This window comes from Mya arenaria, chromosome 11 (assembly GCF_026914265.1).
Source record: "Mya arenaria isolate MELC-2E11 chromosome 11, ASM2691426v1".
NCBI classification, from domain to species: domain Eukaryota; kingdom Metazoa; phylum Mollusca; class Bivalvia; order Myida; family Myidae; genus Mya; species Mya arenaria.
This window is the reverse complement of record NC_069132.1, coordinates 19,655,045-19,672,594: the sequence shown is the minus strand read 5'-3', so window position 1 is coordinate 19,672,594 and position 17,550 is coordinate 19,655,045. Positions and strand designations below refer to the sequence as shown.

At 36.4% G+C, this 17,550-nt stretch overlaps 1 protein-coding gene across 3 annotated transcripts in view; it reads left to right on the top strand.

Moving 5' to 3' along the window:
- The window catches only part of LOC128208858 (homeobox protein six1-like), a 37,573-nt gene that overhangs the window by 5,099 nt on the left and 14,924 nt on the right, over window positions 1–17,550 (top strand). The window contains exon 1 of one of the 3 annotated variants that reach the window (XM_052912514.1): window positions 15,429–15,760. The exons of the other annotated variants lie outside the window; for them this stretch is intronic. Within the exon in view, the coding sequence (XP_052768474.1) occupies window positions 15,700–15,760 (61 nt within the window). The 5' untranslated portion in view covers window positions 15,429–15,699. Of the gene's footprint in view, window positions 1–15,428; window positions 15,761–17,550 lie in introns of those variants that run through there. 3 annotated transcript variants of the gene reach the window in all.

Here is a 17,550-nt window from a genome sequence, read left to right as displayed (position 1 = left end):
TTTTAGGCATCTAGTGTTTGAACCGTCCTTTTCCAAATCGATGTCAATTTATGTTCAAATTCAGCTGTAGCAACTTTTCAAGCAGAATCAGTTTTAGATACATGTGGCATTTTAAACTGTAGAAAGGTGGTAACTCAAGGAGAGACAGAGAGAGAGAGAAAGTATTTGTTTGATATAGGTCAATATGACGTGATGAAAATAAGTAATTAAGGCTACACTATACAGTGCAAAAATATACAAACTCAAACAAATGAAACATTACAACAAATTGCAAAATTGATCATAATTCGAATTCCTATGTTGAGGCACGCTTTCTTGCCAATGATGTCGGAAAGAAATATTTAAAAAAAAACTTTATCAGCAAGAACAATTATATATTAAGAAAAAAAGGAACCAATCAAGATGAAATATATTTCGATAATATTTTAATAATGGAGGAGAGAGAGTGCCGTATCTTTTGTTGTCACAATTCATGGTTCGACCCCACTTTATGATTTAGTTGTCAAAAACAATATACGTTTATATTAATAATGAAAAGTATATCCGTATTTCTTTATTATGAATATTATAATATAAAGTGTTGCATGTATACAATGTTGAAATGAAACTTAGGATTGTCTTGGTGGTACAGTCCCTGAATAGTACGTTTCATTACTAGAAATGAAACTGTTGCGGTTTTAATCGATTAGTTTTCTTATTCATTTGGAATTACAGGAACGTGGCCATTTTCCAAAAGCAGAGCTTATGTTATAAGTACAAAAAAATAATAATAATCACAACAATACATATAGATGGCTATTTTTGCCGTTGTTCAATGATTCAAAAACCGGTCGATGTGTTTGATTCAGCATTTATTTATTGTGTTACTGTCGGCTTAAAATTCTAATGTAACACAAACTAAACTTGTTCTTACATATTATTTGTTATGAACAAAATATATATTTTCTTCCGAAAGAAACGCTATACCTACGCTTGACACGGCGTTATACCATACATTGTTTCCGAAACTTCGTGTGTTAACACTAACGTAGTAAACAGCACCACTTGGACGCGTTTTGTTTCTGTGTGTGTTATTGTCCATTACATATTGCTGTCTGCTAGACGGTGTTTTATAAATAATATTTCATTGCGCGTAAATTTAAGATAAAATTTAAGATTGACTTATGAAATCAAAATATTTTAATGGAACATGGCAAGAAAGCACAAACATACACATGTAAGTCACGGTACGGCATTATATCAGCCTTTTATGTTAATGTAAATTACAACGACTTTGAAAAAAAATATCCTTTTGCTAAGTCAGTCTCGTTGGCACGATGTTGCGCGAGAGTGTGATATTGTGTTGTAGGGAAAGCAGGGCCGCCGAAAAAAAACACTTGTCTGGCTTGGTGAACACCAACCAAACATGCCCCTATAGGCCGGGAGTCGTACGAGGATAAAACTCGCACGCGTCTCGACCCGGAGTCGAACAAGGAGAAGCGACACTGCGCCAACCGGACAACCGAATTGTTAATAAGATGGACTTTCTCACATTGCGTCCAGTACAACATGGTATTATTGTGATGTACAATGTAAGTCCTGCCGAATACTATGGTAAAGTGCCATGATGTAACGTGCCATGATTCTGTCAAAATGCATTTAAAACGTTTATGATGATTGCGTACAAATGTTCATGGGTTTTTTTTTTAAATCTCTTAGACATATTTCGCAATTACAGTTTATATGAAAAGTTTTCATGATAGTATTTTTTTTACAAAAAAGTAGTTGACAAAAAAAAGAATATTATATAATATTGATCAGAAGTATGGTGACTCTACACACAAAAAATCGACTGATTCAGACAAAATACCAAAATGTGTTTTTAAGATTTAACGACAAAAGAATAGTTACAAATTCAAATTTAAATTAAACAGATAATTTTATAAAAACGGGGTTGAAGAGCAGAATATATTAGATCAAATATCCTCTTTGAGAGATGGGATTCGTCCAATTGTTACACTATCCGAGTGGGGTGGTGTAGTCTTGCACAAGAAATATATTATAAATGTTTGCATCGCGTGATTGGGAAAACAAGCCCTCCGTTTGTTTATAGGGAGACATCTTGAAGGCTTGATATCGTATACTCTTACATTAACAATTCGGTGTAGTTAGTCATTTGACTTATTTAAACGATACTGTAACATTACACTATATTCGCTCAATAAAAACTACATAATTATTTACGCTAAAGTGGTTTTCTCTGTATCCGTGTTGGGAGATGTGGTGGCATCACGTGTTCTGTATTGATTGCCAGTGTCGTCTGCACTGATGCAAAGACAATGCGCCGTCCTTTGATTAACACTCATCAATTGATCTGCACAACACGGAGAAACAGGAAATCTTTATCAATAATTAGAATTTAATTGGATTTTGTTTCAAATAATTATTTAGATTCAATAGAGCGTTTCATTGGCTTGTGTTACAGTTTACGATATGTTAATATAAATTATATTAAAAGATATATGCCGGTTTTAGTATGTTTATGGTTGAGGGTGTTGTCATAAAATTGTCGTAATGTTTAACTAACCAGACTCGATCAATTGACGTCATCTCAACTCTAAACTGGGTATTAACTTTACCGTGGAAGTTTTAATTGTATTCTATGATATATAAAATTACAAACCTCTATAAGCAGCATTAAATAATGAAATGATCTGGAACATAAAACATGTTTTAATGAAATGTCTTTGTTTAGTTGACGTTTTAATGAAGGCAAGATTTGATTTGTTCTATTTAAAAAAATATCATTTCTCATATAAATTATCAATGTCATGTATATTCTAAGGAAACATTAAAATTGATGAGCATACTATTAGTATAATGATACAGGGAATATAGCAAATAATTAAATAGTAAGCAGTTCAATACTTTCAGGAATGATTTCATCTAATTGAAATGTATATTCATGGATACATCCAACTCAAGTCGACTTATCGTTGAAAGAAAACGAGAGGTTCTAAGTGACAAAGAGAGCGATAAACAAACAAAACAATCTTAAAATTTTGTAACGTTATTGACAAATTAAATGATGTTTTTGATTTAAATGGAGATTGGCAGACGGAACGGATTGCGGGCCAGGTCAGCTGGTGCCGATGAAAACCCGGGCTTCAAGGCCGCCGCTCGCCAGCAACATAGTCTCAAACATGAATTATATTAGCAGGTTATGTTCATCTTGATAATCATTAAAGGAATCATAATCTATTGCGAGCGGAATCATGTGTCTGTGTAAACAAGCAACACACGTATACGAGTATTACAGGCCCTTTAAACATGGGTATAAAGTTTCCGAGATCTTATTTGATCTCTTCAGGCGAACTCTGTTCAAATAAATACGCGAGTGCCTTGGATTGCCTTTCAGACCAGGCTAATCATAGCGTTAATTTATTTCCTAACTCAGCGCATATATAACGTCTTATGCCTAAGAGAAATAATAAACATTTATCCACTCTGAATATCACTTTCACATAATATAGTTAATTTAGCTACTAAATGAGGCTTCGTGTTTGTTCTATAAACCAGATCCGTCTATCTCAGCCCCACTAAACCTCTTACGCTACCTATAAAATTTTACAGTATACAATTGTATCAGATGCTTATGGAATCTGCTAGTTTTTATCTCACATAAATTTAGAGACGGTACGTTAATTCATCCCCATCATAAGTCATATTTTCTAGATCATATCTAAGCCCACCCAAGTTGCCTCGTTCTCGGGGACCACTGAAGGGGTAAACTTTGTTGTAATTAACAACTTCTGTTTAATTTGCTTTTTCCACGATAAAGTTTAATAGCCGTTTCTAAAGACATCTTGACATCGATTCAGATTATTATTGTAAGCTATCGAGGTTTGATATCACCAGTGTTTCTGTCGGATTCTTTGATCATCTATATTTTGTTGACTTTAATTAATTTTCAATTTTCCCACATGCATCCCCAGCAAATGCTGATGAAGCGAGATCTACAGCACAGCCAATTGCTCACAACGCCTTAAAATGCTTTCTGCTCACCAGATATTACTACATGGGGCGTTGTGGATTTACGGAATCCAACTCGGTTTATGCGCTCTCTGTCTTCCTCTTTAGCTTTACAACCATTATATGAGTTTTCTCATTTTAGCATTATATTAGTCTGAGCAGGGGGTAATGAGCTGCCGAGCCGCTTATTTGCGTGATTTATGAGTAGGAGACAGCGGTCTTGACGCTTGTAGGATTTGGTCGCCATCCCTGGTGCTCGGCCGGAAATGCTGACCCCATCATTTACTGCAGGACGTCAAAAAGGCCACCCTAAAGAACAAATAGCCGCCAGCAATATGTTAATTCTGACGGCAAAAGGTAGCGTGATGAATGAGAGGAAATGACGTATTTGTCATATGGAAATGTCAAAATGGTTTGTGGCGTTGTTCTTCATCTACAGGAAAGGGGAAAAAGTTCCTCCTCTCCGTTTAATATCCTCTGCAGTGTGACATAATGATAGAACAGAATGAGTTACTCTGAAGTACCGTAAAAGACCTCTGTACATCATGGTCTCGGGTTGTCGAACTGTCCACAGCCGGCGGGGATGTCTGACAAAAGCATTGAACCGGGCTCAATTTGAAAATGATTTCCTAAAGGAACCATGAACGCCAGTCTTCCGATGCAGTCTCCTATAGACGGGTCTGTCAGGCAATCATTAGATGGAACTCGATCCTATCATGTATTAATCATGGCTCGGGATTGTGATTACGTTTATTAATTAAAGAAGCCTATAATCGCCCGTGATAGCGAGATATTCTACATGGATGTCGTCTAAGATATCACTTGATTGCGTTTCTGAAGTGAAATTCCCTCTGAAATTAATTTTTAATCATCTTTGAAATGCCGATATACGGGTCTTCGGTTGACCCTGTCATTTCGGCTCCACCAGGAATATGTACGTGGAGACACTGGTTGGTGAATGTCTCCTTGAGGGCGCTCAGAAATGCAACTGCCAAATCAATATCAATATTTTGGGATATTCAAATACATAGACAGATTCATCTGTAAACGATTGTTAACATCCGCAATAATATTATTGTATCGCGTGACTTTATGAAAATTTAAAAAAAGTTTTAAGCTAAACGTATTTAAAACGGCATGCCCCTGTAAAACAATTGTATCGAATACAACGCATTTAATATACATAACATAGTTAATAAGAAGGAGTTTTTATGATGTCTTGTTGTTTTTTTCATATTAAGGCTGTGTTTCGTTAATAATAGTATAGATTACAGGAAAAGCCCAGTAGCAAGGCAAAGTCAGGGTTCATGGAACCGAATGAGTTACACGAATATAAAATTATATAATATAATATTTCAGCGGAAAATGATATTGCATTGAAAAATGATATTAAAAAACGGAAATTAAAACAAAAATGTAATACAAGAGGAAAAATAACAAACGCATTCAACGAAAGCATATTTTTTTTATAAAATAATCTAAGAAAAAATGAAAATAACACATCTTGTTTTATCTTAAACGAAGTTGTTACACAATAATACATCCTTAATGGTTTAAGATGATGGAAACATTCATTTCGATATTTTGTTACAAACGGAAATCGATTTTGGACCTTATTAATTCCTGTTGACATTATTACGTTCCAACCGACTGTATAGAATTTCTAATTGCCCTGAATTTTGTAATTTAGTAGTTACAAATAAATAATTGCGCATTGTTTAGTTAATTCCGCTGTCGAGAATTGAACAGTACAGTCTTTAGTGAGATATTTTAAGTAACAAAGATTCAAGACAGTGCGCACAAAAACGTGTGTTCATGAACAGAATTACACCGATGATTAAATGGACTTACATTTTATGTTTTTATGGGGGGGTTTTATGTTGGAAACGATTCTTAAAATGTCAAATGACCATTAGTGTGAGTGATGTCCAGTTCATGCATAGTGGACATCTAACATGCGAGAGAGAGAGAGAGAGAGAGAGAGAGAGAGACAGAGAGACAGAGAGAGACAGAGAGACAGACAGACAGACAGAGACTCAAGTTTGTGATGTACTGGTATATGAGTCAAATGGTCATCTACTGTATATCTGGTTATATATTCATTTCTAAATATCCATTGCCATTCGTTTTTTTTTTTAAATTGAATGCATCAATATTAAGAAAATATACTGTATGAAGGCGTCTGTCAAAATGAAATGCTTAGTTAGGACAATACTTAGACTTAGACAAAACCGCATTTTGTTTAGATGTGATCACTTTAATACTATATTATTGTATTTCACAGAGTTCAAGGGGTAACACAAATGATGGACAACATGGTAGTGGTTTGATTCTACATGCGCGAGACCGCTGTACATTTATAAGCATAGTGATGAACACAACATTGAATACGTACATGTTGTAGTGTCATGCCAACACACAAATGATAACTATAGAGACACAACATGTTGTGAACACCATATATGATCTTGTTTAGTGACACAAGGATCAAAACAAAACTGACCCCCCTCACACACACACACACGCACACGCACACGCACACACGCACGAACACACGCACACGCACACACACAGACACACACACACGCACACGCACGCACACACGCGCACACGCACACACGCACACACGCACACACACACACACACACACACACTACACACACCACGCAACCACGCACACGTACACAATACACACATAATACATACACTGCCTACATATCAATGCCAATAAAAACTCATTTGTGTCATTGCATGAGAACTGTAGGGCATACCGTTAGAGGTATCCAGTGGAGATTCAACTGATTCTTGAACCCTCCGACGCTGTACCGGCAAATGATTTGTGATCTATTAAAGGTCTGCGGATTTTTTTTTATGAACATTGTGTCTGTTTCAACAGACGACGATCATTTTAAAAGGATCTTCCATTGATATAAAAATGGCATTCTTTAGTCTCGTTGGTGAATTTCAGGATTCAATCCCAATTTACTTCAAATTGTATATGGCTTGTGGAAGACTATAAATAAAACTGTTCTGTCAGTTGTTAATCACGGATGCGCCAAGCGAAACAGTATCTCCTATCTATTTTATTTTCAAACGAAGACGTTTCCTACTGTTTATTGTCACTGTTCAATTACGTGAAAACAAATACTGAATGAGATTTCTTTTTATGAAACTCAAGACAATAATAAAACGGTTTGTAGAAATGACACTATCAAATCACAATCAGTGCTATTGTTTCTTTATTTGAAATTGTAGTTAAAGTAGAGATAAATATATACCGCGCGTTCGAGTTTTCTATTCAAACGTATGACTCCGTAGCGATATTTCCACAGACAAGCCGCACGCCCTGTAAGTCCTTACAATGCCCAAAACCGGCGTGAAAACTGGCAATCTTAAGTGTGAGATTTGAACATACTTACTCGTTTGTAATCGTTCAATCTTTATGAAACTAGTTCTCTTTATCGCTCACATGGTAACGGGGAATGTCGGTGTTTGAATATTCAAAACCTGAAATAAATATTTGTCGTAGTTTGACTACCAATAATCCCTCCGAACGCTCGAGTCAAATCAGACTTCATGAACGGCGAATGCCATTCACCTGAAGTCGCATTTTCCCACTATACCCGTAGGTGCTTTATTCGGTTTGTTGACCTTAAATGAATCTAATAATCCGCGGTAATTGCAGTATCGGGTGTCCAAATCTGCTTTGAACAGTGATTATTTAACCGGCTCGATCAGTGTTGGCGACCACACAGCAATGGTCCGGCCAGGTCCACCACGGATGGACAATAAACTACGTCGTTCACGTATGTCATTAGAAGGGGCCGAAGGGGTATCGTGTGTCGATCGCCACTCTATCTTCATGCGTCAAAAAACGACAAAAGAAAGCATTTACGTTGACCGTAATACATTTTTTAATTTCGTATTTCACACAAAGAAAATACAAACAATGACAGTGAAACTGACACCAGCTCTCTGACAAGAATTTGAAAAATTAGCCGCGAAAATTATTCACGGTTCATCACGTGTTATCATGATACTGGAAGCTTTATAGGATTCATAAGTGGTTAAAAACTTACTCAAATTTTAAAAAATTTAAATAAAATCTGGAAGTTCTTGTTACACACACCAACGCCAAACAAGTTACGACAGAGTGGTTTGTAAAAGCATTTGAAGCAGAAGGCGTAGAGAATGATCAGGAATATTAAAGGAGAGGCATCAGATAATGATTACCATATTTCTAAAGGAAGGCCTCTGAAAATGGATCGGTTACGATCACCTTTACATGAACATTCAGTTATGAAAAATGAAATCACGTCTCTTTTTTGACTTTTCAAGTAAGTTGGAGAAAGATTAAGATTTTATATTAATTGGTGTAAAGTGGTTGTTATTATATTTTGATGAATGGTTCGTGCGCAGCCTGGAAATCTAACACCCAACTATCAAAATAGTTTTTATCATCAAAACTGCTTATCAGTGTTATATCTCACCGCGTTGTGGTACGTATATATGCTGTACACCAGCTGTTATAGTTTTCTCATAATAATCTCGCATGAACATAGTTTGAAGGAAGGCGTGATACAGACTTGATGGATGGAGGTTGACGGCTAGAAGAGACACATGTTTTACGCCGCTCCTGCCACCTGCGTCGGGCTTATCTGAGTCACAGCCCTTAATCCAGGTCAAACATTTGCTACTCTGGCTTCAGTCACGGAAGCGTGTTTCTGTATATAGGTCTTTGCACACAGAATTCAAATGATATACCATGTCATCAACCACAAATTCTTTCTCATGAACCCCTTTCTGCAGTTGACTCCGGGAACCTCACTTCCAGTTGATTCAATTCAAGCCCACAATTAACCATTGTCTGTTTCAAAATTTCATCTCAAATGCTCGATTTCGTGACTTCAGGTAGTATAATTAAATATGTGTATATAGCTGTAACTAGATCCTAATTCGGTTTTGTTCGTCCTAATATCAAAGGTACGCTTGATTTGTTTATAGTAGCTGGGTATTAAGTGGAAGATATTAGCCTGCCATCTGTTGGTGTAATGTTGCAGTGTTGTGAAACACTAGACTATTCTGTATACAGATATGGACATCTGAGTAAACATGGGTTTCTGGTCCTGGCCGCCGAAATACCATGGGTATCGCTTACATAATGCACGTGTAGAGCTTCCAAGTCTGGATAATGAGATTCGCCAATATTACTGATATTGTCGGAGACACGATGTGTTGTTTTTAATTGATCTTTTATTTCTGCAAACACACTTTTGCTAACATTATCAACACAATATGATTTGGTTCATCAAAGACGTGAAATACAAGAATCAAAAAAGCGTTTTGTGTACGTCGTTTGCATTTCCGACTTCTTAAGACTAACATGGAAAGGTTCTCTATCTCTTGGTCATGTGACATGTCGGGCATGACCATGCTTTATTATGCTTACAGGGGAGAAACAACTAGAAACAATCAGATAGGAATATGTATCATTACAAAAAAAAAATGATGTTTTAACATATTCATGCAAACCCTACGGTCAAGAGTACGTGCTTGTTAAATACTTGAATCCTTCCGCTTCTTTGATATTCTTCCTATATCTGTCTTAATTATCCAAATAGCTCCGACTGTTAGAATATTATTAAAAGTGAAATGAAACAAAATGTCAGTCTTAATTGTAATAATACAATATAATATTTAAACGTTCTTAAGAGACATTTCAAATGAATTCTACTAAAGTCTCATGTGTCAAGGAATGTAATTACGGCTGATTTCATCCCGTTAACAAGCCGCAAGCACGTCTTCCCAGCTAGGAAGGCACTCGGGGACATTAAATCAAAAACTTCCGATTCATTAATTTGCCGAAGAGTTTCAGAATTTTTTAAATGTCCACTGCGCTTTTATCGTTGTCATTGTATTTCGATCGAACAAAAAAGATTGTACTAATAGTTAAGAATTTCCATAAAGGATATTCCCAACAGAATCCATAAATTTTGGGTCATAATGATAAATGTATCTGAAATTCTATCCTGACAGATTGCTTGTACAAACGCTGCGCCTATTATATTTAATGTAATTCGCTTTCATTTAGTAACTCGGAGAAAAGATATCCTGCCTCGAAATGACTTGTTAAGCTACAATGTACATGCAATTAATTTTCCGATAATCCAATTTGCAGAGTGTTTCTGGGAGTTATGATTCCAGTTGACGACACTGGATCTCTGATTACCGCGGCCCGACCAGGCTGGTGTGCGCGCCTCGCACGATTCCGGAAGTTTACAATGGATTTTCCGCACAAAATTGTTCTCAATTTTATCGTGATTCCGCTCGCGTGACTGCCTTTTGTTTAGTTAAACGACAACGCAATGTTAACAATTGAGATTTTCATTGCCTCTAAAGATTTTTTTATACAGTCAAACAGTTTTTTTTACACAAAAAGTATTGTTAAAGATCAAAGAGGCATAATTCAGTGTGTCAATTTTAGCGTGTGAACATTCAAACGTAATCAAACTTCTAATTGCTTAATTGTTGAACACAGTCTGATTAAGTTTTATGAATGTCAGTACATCTATTAATGTGTTGACCCCTAGTAATTGCCCTTATATGAATACTAGCATGCACTCTGGGCAACTTTAGTCACCGCTGCCTCGTTTGAACCTACTAACAGCACTCGCAGACATTGGCGTGTTAACCAACTCCGTAATATTCATGCCGAAAACGCTCAAAATCGTGGTCTTAATTTTCTCCTTGTAACCAAAACGCTGGCATTGATGAGTGATTTGCTTTCAGTCAAAATATGAGTACCGAATATTGGATGAATTACTGGTAATTGAGAATTCATATACCGAGGAACGTCAGTGATATATGGATCCGTATCGCATTGTCGAACATTCGTTCAGGGGCCATCGGAGTGACCCGTTGTATGCCAATCTCATGGAAATAGCCAGTAGAACGTCTTTTTCAAATCCATCATATTTGATTACAATTTCCCTCTCACATGATATTTATTACAAAAATGATAGAGATCTAAATTAGGTAGGGTTTTGGCGAACACTGCGCCATCTCTGCTGATGGCTTCTCTGCTAAGACAAATGATGTCGTTATTGGGGTCTCGTGCCGTCCATACATCCATACATCTTTCTCTGACCAAGCCCTGGATGATATTGCAACCATAACCCTGTCAGTTATTGCTTTCTTGGGTTCCAAATATCGTTCGTTGATACGTCAACAGATTACTGAAATGTATCCTGATGCGGTCAAAGTTTTATTATAGGACAGTTTGTTATTTGTAAATGTACTGGAATGGTGGGCATTTAATTGGCTGAGATGTCGTATTCTTCCCAATATATAGTACCAGTAATTATGTATGCAGCTTTCATTTAGTGTGTAATGAAAGTTGATATCCGTTTGAATGGCAAACAGTTCTACGGATAATCTTTGCAGATAAAGCTTTAAGTAGACTATACGAGTAACCTAGAGCAATAAATCGGAGGCTGCCCGAAGCCCTGAGGACCGCCGTGTATGGATCTGTCGGGCATTTGCGTGCTAGCAGAGCCGTGTGCACCCATCAAAGAGATTCCCTATACAGTTTATGTCCGATATAGTTTCCACATCCACAATAAAACCCGTTTCCTGCTCCATTAATACGTCACGAAGCACTCTCAGTTCGGGATTATATGGCTCTGAAATGTGATCTAATGTATTGTTTTCTACGATCTTACTTGATTATTTCTTTTTCTTGGTAGTCCTGTACATTTAAACACTAGTTTTGGAGGCAATACATCGCTGTCCATTGCTCAGAAGATTACAATCGTTTGATATTATGACCAGTTACTCGCCCAGTAACTCGCCCAGTTGTTCGTTTATTCGCTAAACGAATTTCAACGAAGGGCTAAAAACCTCTTGTTAAATTACCCACTAACCGTTAACTGACAAGTCGTTAAATGTTCAGCTTGTTTCAACAATACTCCAACAATAGGAGCCCATTTGATTTTCGTTAATTCATCTAGTTCTTTCGTTAATTCACGACTGTTTTTATGATTTCGTCATCGTAAAACCTTTTTAACAAAACTTAAATCAAAGATTTTCCTAATTTTAACGAAAAGTATTATCGTAAAGTATTTAACGAATGCTAGAACAACCGGGTCAATGTTGACGATTATTACATGAAATATTGATTGTCCGGTTAGCGTAGTGGTTAGCGCACGCGCTTTTCACCAACGAATCCCAGGCTGTCCGGTTAGCGCACGCGCTTTTCACCAAAGAATCCCAGGCTGTCCGGTTAGCGCAATGGTTAGCGCACTCGCTTCTCACCAAGTGGTTCCGGGTTGGTGCATGTGAGTTTGATTTGTGGTCACCAAGCCGGGCAAGTGTTGGTTTTTCTCCAGGTACTCAAATTTTCCCCCAAAACACAAAACCACACTCTCGCGTTATATCGTGCCAACGAGAGTGATTAATATAATATTGTAGTTGTTTGTTTAACAATCGTTCAGTAAGCTAAAGCAAAAGCCTTTTTCGAGGTTAGACATGTTTGAACTACACCATCTATAGTAATTTAATATTCAGTACCTTTTTGGGTTCATTAACAAAAATGTCATGTTTTAGTGCATCAAGAAATCAATGTCGAAATGAATATATTCTGGAAAACAAATTAGAAATGTCCGAAGCAATCACTTTTAAGGCATAAATGACAGCTTGTTTTGTTTTTTTAAATTCATGTATATCACATTGTACATGTTATAAAATTACGTGGACTGGCTATTTTATGCGAATCTTTTTAAGTTTCGATGTGTTTGCCATTCATTGGTCATTTGTGCCCAAGGATAAACGTGTACCTTCTACAAACCTTATGGCGTCACGGGCATTCTTTGAATTCAAAACATTTCGTTAGAGGACAGTTGAAATAATGGAATGTTTTTGATTAATTCGATAACTGGCGGTTAGACTATTTATTTTGGAGGTATCCATTTCAATCAGGTGACCTCATTTGATCTTTGCCAGTCAGTAATGTTAAACGAGTGCCATACAATCTCATTATATCCACAATGATTGTTCCCCTCCCGTTCTTTTTCTATTTGATCTTCTTTTAAAAGTGGCGGAATTTTATATTTCTTTGTCCAAGCTTTTTTGGAAGTTAAGGATCGTTTTTCTTTAATAACAACTTTTCGTTGATTTTTCTTTAAACAAAATTAAAATTAGACCCAATAAGGTGTTTTAATATATAGGACTAAATTTAGTGTAAACAGTTCCGAATGCTTTAATAATAGCGAATGAGGGATCAAATTTCTATGTTTTAAATGGCTGTCAAGCCGTGACTGGGGTGTTTATAATGACGCCCAACAAAGGTTGGCCATTACTGCCTCAATGGGCCCTAATGGTGTTTGGGGGAAGCCGAGGAAGGCCGGGGCTACCAGGGCGCTGATCACACGGCGTTCACAGTTTACTTTCTGTCTCTAAAAAGTCATATATGTGGTCAACTGCACTAAAACTATCATTGTGTGTGTTTAAAATTATTCTCAAGGTTGTCAACTAAAGCGGTTTCTTCAGATTGTGGATTAAAACATTCATTTACAAAATAAATGCAAAAAGATCATCAGCTATCCGTGAACATCATGTTGCTAAAAGTATTTATGCTCACCAGGCGCCTTTCCCGTGCTTTTCCGGTGCCGGCCATTGCATGACTGGCGGTCACAATGTGCCTGAGTTTAGTGCACAGCCGTTAATGAGGTTCTCCCCATGCCGACGTGTTTATGGCGCCCATTTAGCGGTCAGCGTTTATGTCCGAATCCATAAACATCAGTGGGACAAAATCCACAAATCGCCTTTCCTGTGCTGCGGGAATTAATGCCTCTGCGTGCTATGTCTGGGTTTGTGATTTGATTCTAATGTATAAAAGGGGAGCAACTCCTGTGATCTTTATACATCAACCGGCTTCAAAACGTACCACGGTTTCTCGCACTTGGTACTTTTTTCTTTCTTGGTGGGCCATTTTATCATGAAAACGCCCCTTCAGCTACTGTATTAGTTGTTAAAGACATTGATTCAAGCGCACTTGGCGATGCATCTGTGTAATTATTTCTTGATTCCAAAATCTCTACATATTCATCTTATATTGGTTGTCGGAATGATTAAAACATCACATGGCCAGGCTATTGGAACCGGTGCAGTTCATAAATCGAACATGAAACAGTTTTGTGGCAACACGTGAACGTTTACATCTGTACATGTGCATGCAAATGGCTGTTTTACTATCTATAAACTGTTTGGAGTTAATTAGTATCCCAATCAGTAAATGAATCTATAACACTCGGGTGTTCATGGGTTTTCCCGAGCTTGCCACAAACCTCTGGTCTGGAGCATAAATCAAATAGTTCCTAGACCTACAGCGTTGATTTCAAATAAAAAATTAAAAAGACATTTTGCACGGTTGGGTAGATGGCGATAAAACTGACAGGAAACTTAAGTATCTTCGTATTAAAATAAGATGGGAGAGATGCGGGTCTGGCGAGTTGTAGTGGGTTCACTCAAACACTGTAGCCGCCTTTCATAAATGATAGACAGAAAAATATGATGTATCCATGATAAGCTAAGGGCCTGTAATTTTCAATAATACTGTAGTATATTATAATTCCTATTGGAAAGCGCAGTTAGGTGGGTAACAGTTTGACGTTTACATCTTTACCACACATCACGCTGGATGTGTGTGGGAAACTACCATACATTTCGATAAATGTTTTTAAATGTTACTTTCTGTCAGTTGGACCGGCTGAAAAAATATTTTGATTACAAAACCATAGAAGCAATCGTAGTAATGATACGCGAAGATGAGAAACGCCGTGTATATTTGTAAAGTCGCGTAATAGGAAGGCCGGGCGTTCAGTGCGTATATCTGGAAAAAGTGATAAAAAGTCGGGAACTAATCACTGCAGATCGCACCGGTCCTGATAGGATGACGAACATGAATAACTGCCATGTGACATGAATTTATAGATACGTATTTGTGCTTCTGTTCATGAACCTACTGGATCGGCTGTGAGCGGAGCAAAAGTTGCGGGAGATTTACGTGATAGTGTGTGCTTTTGTCCTTAATGATTATTTAAATACAGAGCTCGCTACCTTGTAAACTTGAAAGAAATCTCAGACGTTACTAATTAGACACGTAACGTAATTAAAGACAATTAACGCCAACAAAGAAGAATAAAAAACATTCATTAGCTTTCAGTTTGAAGACAACATTGAAATCGATTTATATGAACAACGACAACAATAGATGAAAGTTAATCACGATTCTAAATACATATATATTATTAATATCACGAACAGACATCCAACGTTCAATTCTTTTGTCGACTACTGTCAAATATTAGGTTTCTAGAAAACGGTAGGAATGAGTGATCTAGATGTTATCTTAATCATCAAAAGGAAGCATATCTCCTTCAAATGAAAACACATCTTTCATACTTCACAAAGTTTCAGTCAAACATTACGTACAGCCAAGTAGCTGCGCAACTCTAGATGTGAAGCGGTCGGCGATTGGTTCGGTGCCTCTGCAGACATTGTCGAAAGTGAAACAAAATATTGTGGAAACATTTAACACTTTGTATGTGAACTATAACTTAATATAGTGAGGGCTAGTGAGGGAAATATGGCTTATTTGTAAATATTTTTAAATAGTTATATCGAATAAAGATGATATTTGGACAAGAGCGACTGGGTATACACAACTGGATGAATATGGATATGTTACAAGGTAGGCGCGGTTTACAACTTGCCTTTCTTTGGTTTAACACCTGTTATTTTGGATAAATATTATTTCTTGTGTTTTTTTTTTCAAATATTCTTATAAAATAATTCTTCATAGACTATTTTAGGGACATTGTGCAATTAAATTTCGAGCTATTTTTGTTGCCTTATTTTGCGTGAAACAAGCTTTTGTCGTTGGAGTATAATTATTATTATTATAATTGCTGGCTATTTTGCAGTAGCATATGGAAAGGCCAAGTATGAATATCCTCCGTAGGATAAAGTCTTCTAGAAATAGTTGATTCTTCGGAGAATTGTCATCGATTTGACTCGCGGCTCTGTTGTATTCGGTTGCCAACTTCAATCCTATTCGGTTACATGACGGCGTCAACAAACTCCCCGAAGAATTACATTTTATTTCGTACCGCTTTAGATACAAGAAGAAAACTTGCAATTTAATGTGCATATATTCAATGTATTAATGTACAATATTTTTTATTTAAAACAAAACATGGTAACAAAATATACAAGGACGCCATTAAAAATGTATATTGTGAATATTTCTTTCCGTAAAGCTAGGTAAATAATGTTGTTTAAAGCAAGTGTGATGTTGAATGCCCGTAGACCTGTTTACATCCCCAGCAAGCTCCTACCTAGTTTTCACTGACTGTCCTTTAAATAATTAGTATTGTTTATTATTATTATTATTATTATTATTATTATTATTATTATTATTATTATTATTATTATTATTATTATAAAGCGTAGTTATTATTATTATTATTATTATTATTATTATTATTATTATTATTATTATTATTATTATTATTATTATTATTATTATAATCTGTAGTTATTATTATTATTATTATTATTATTATTATTATTATTATTACTATTATTATTATTATTATTATTATTATTATTATTATTATTATTATTATTATTATTATTCAGATGATGCTGCATCGATTTTAAAGACAAAATGATTTATTAAATGAAATACAAACTAAAAACACACAAATATACACATATAAATATCATCAGAAACGATGACTGGGGCTCAATTTTATCTCCACCTCTCCTTTTTCCTGTTCGTATTCATCAGTCACAAAATCGACTGTTGTTGAACATGTGGAAAAGCTAAGAACCCTGCTAGTCATTACACCATTCTCTCCACGTAATACAGGACAAGCCTGACTGACAACATACTCATATAATGTTCCAGTAAATTATTATTCAAAGATAATCATAGCCCAATAAGTGGTCCAGGCATGGACGATTGATGACCAAATAATGGCGCAGGTAATAAGCTTGTTTTTCTTTGGGATTCCGATCTATCACCAACCAGCCAGACGTCGTAAATGGCTGAGGGTGGTCACGTGGTCTGTGATGTCATATCACGTTACCTAGAGACCGTCAGCATTGCTGACGGTGACAGATGACGCCGACATAGGCCGCTGTTGCCGCCGGAACTCGATACCCGGCAATGGACACACCGACATGCTTCTTTGAACGTCTGTCAACATAAAGCAAAACAGATGATATGTAGCGCGTGTAAAAGTGAAATTAAAATGTAAAACGCAATCATCAATCTATGTTTTTTATAAACATCAAATGGCAGTACGGGCATGTTAGTTTTGACAAAGAACGTAAAGAACGGTTAAAATAAATAAATTCTAGGAGCGAAATGCTGTGTTCAAAATATAGTATCACTTGTCTTTGGTTCAGCGACTCAGGCATATGGTGTATCTATGAACAAACAGGGGACTCAGGCATATGGTGTGGCTATGAACA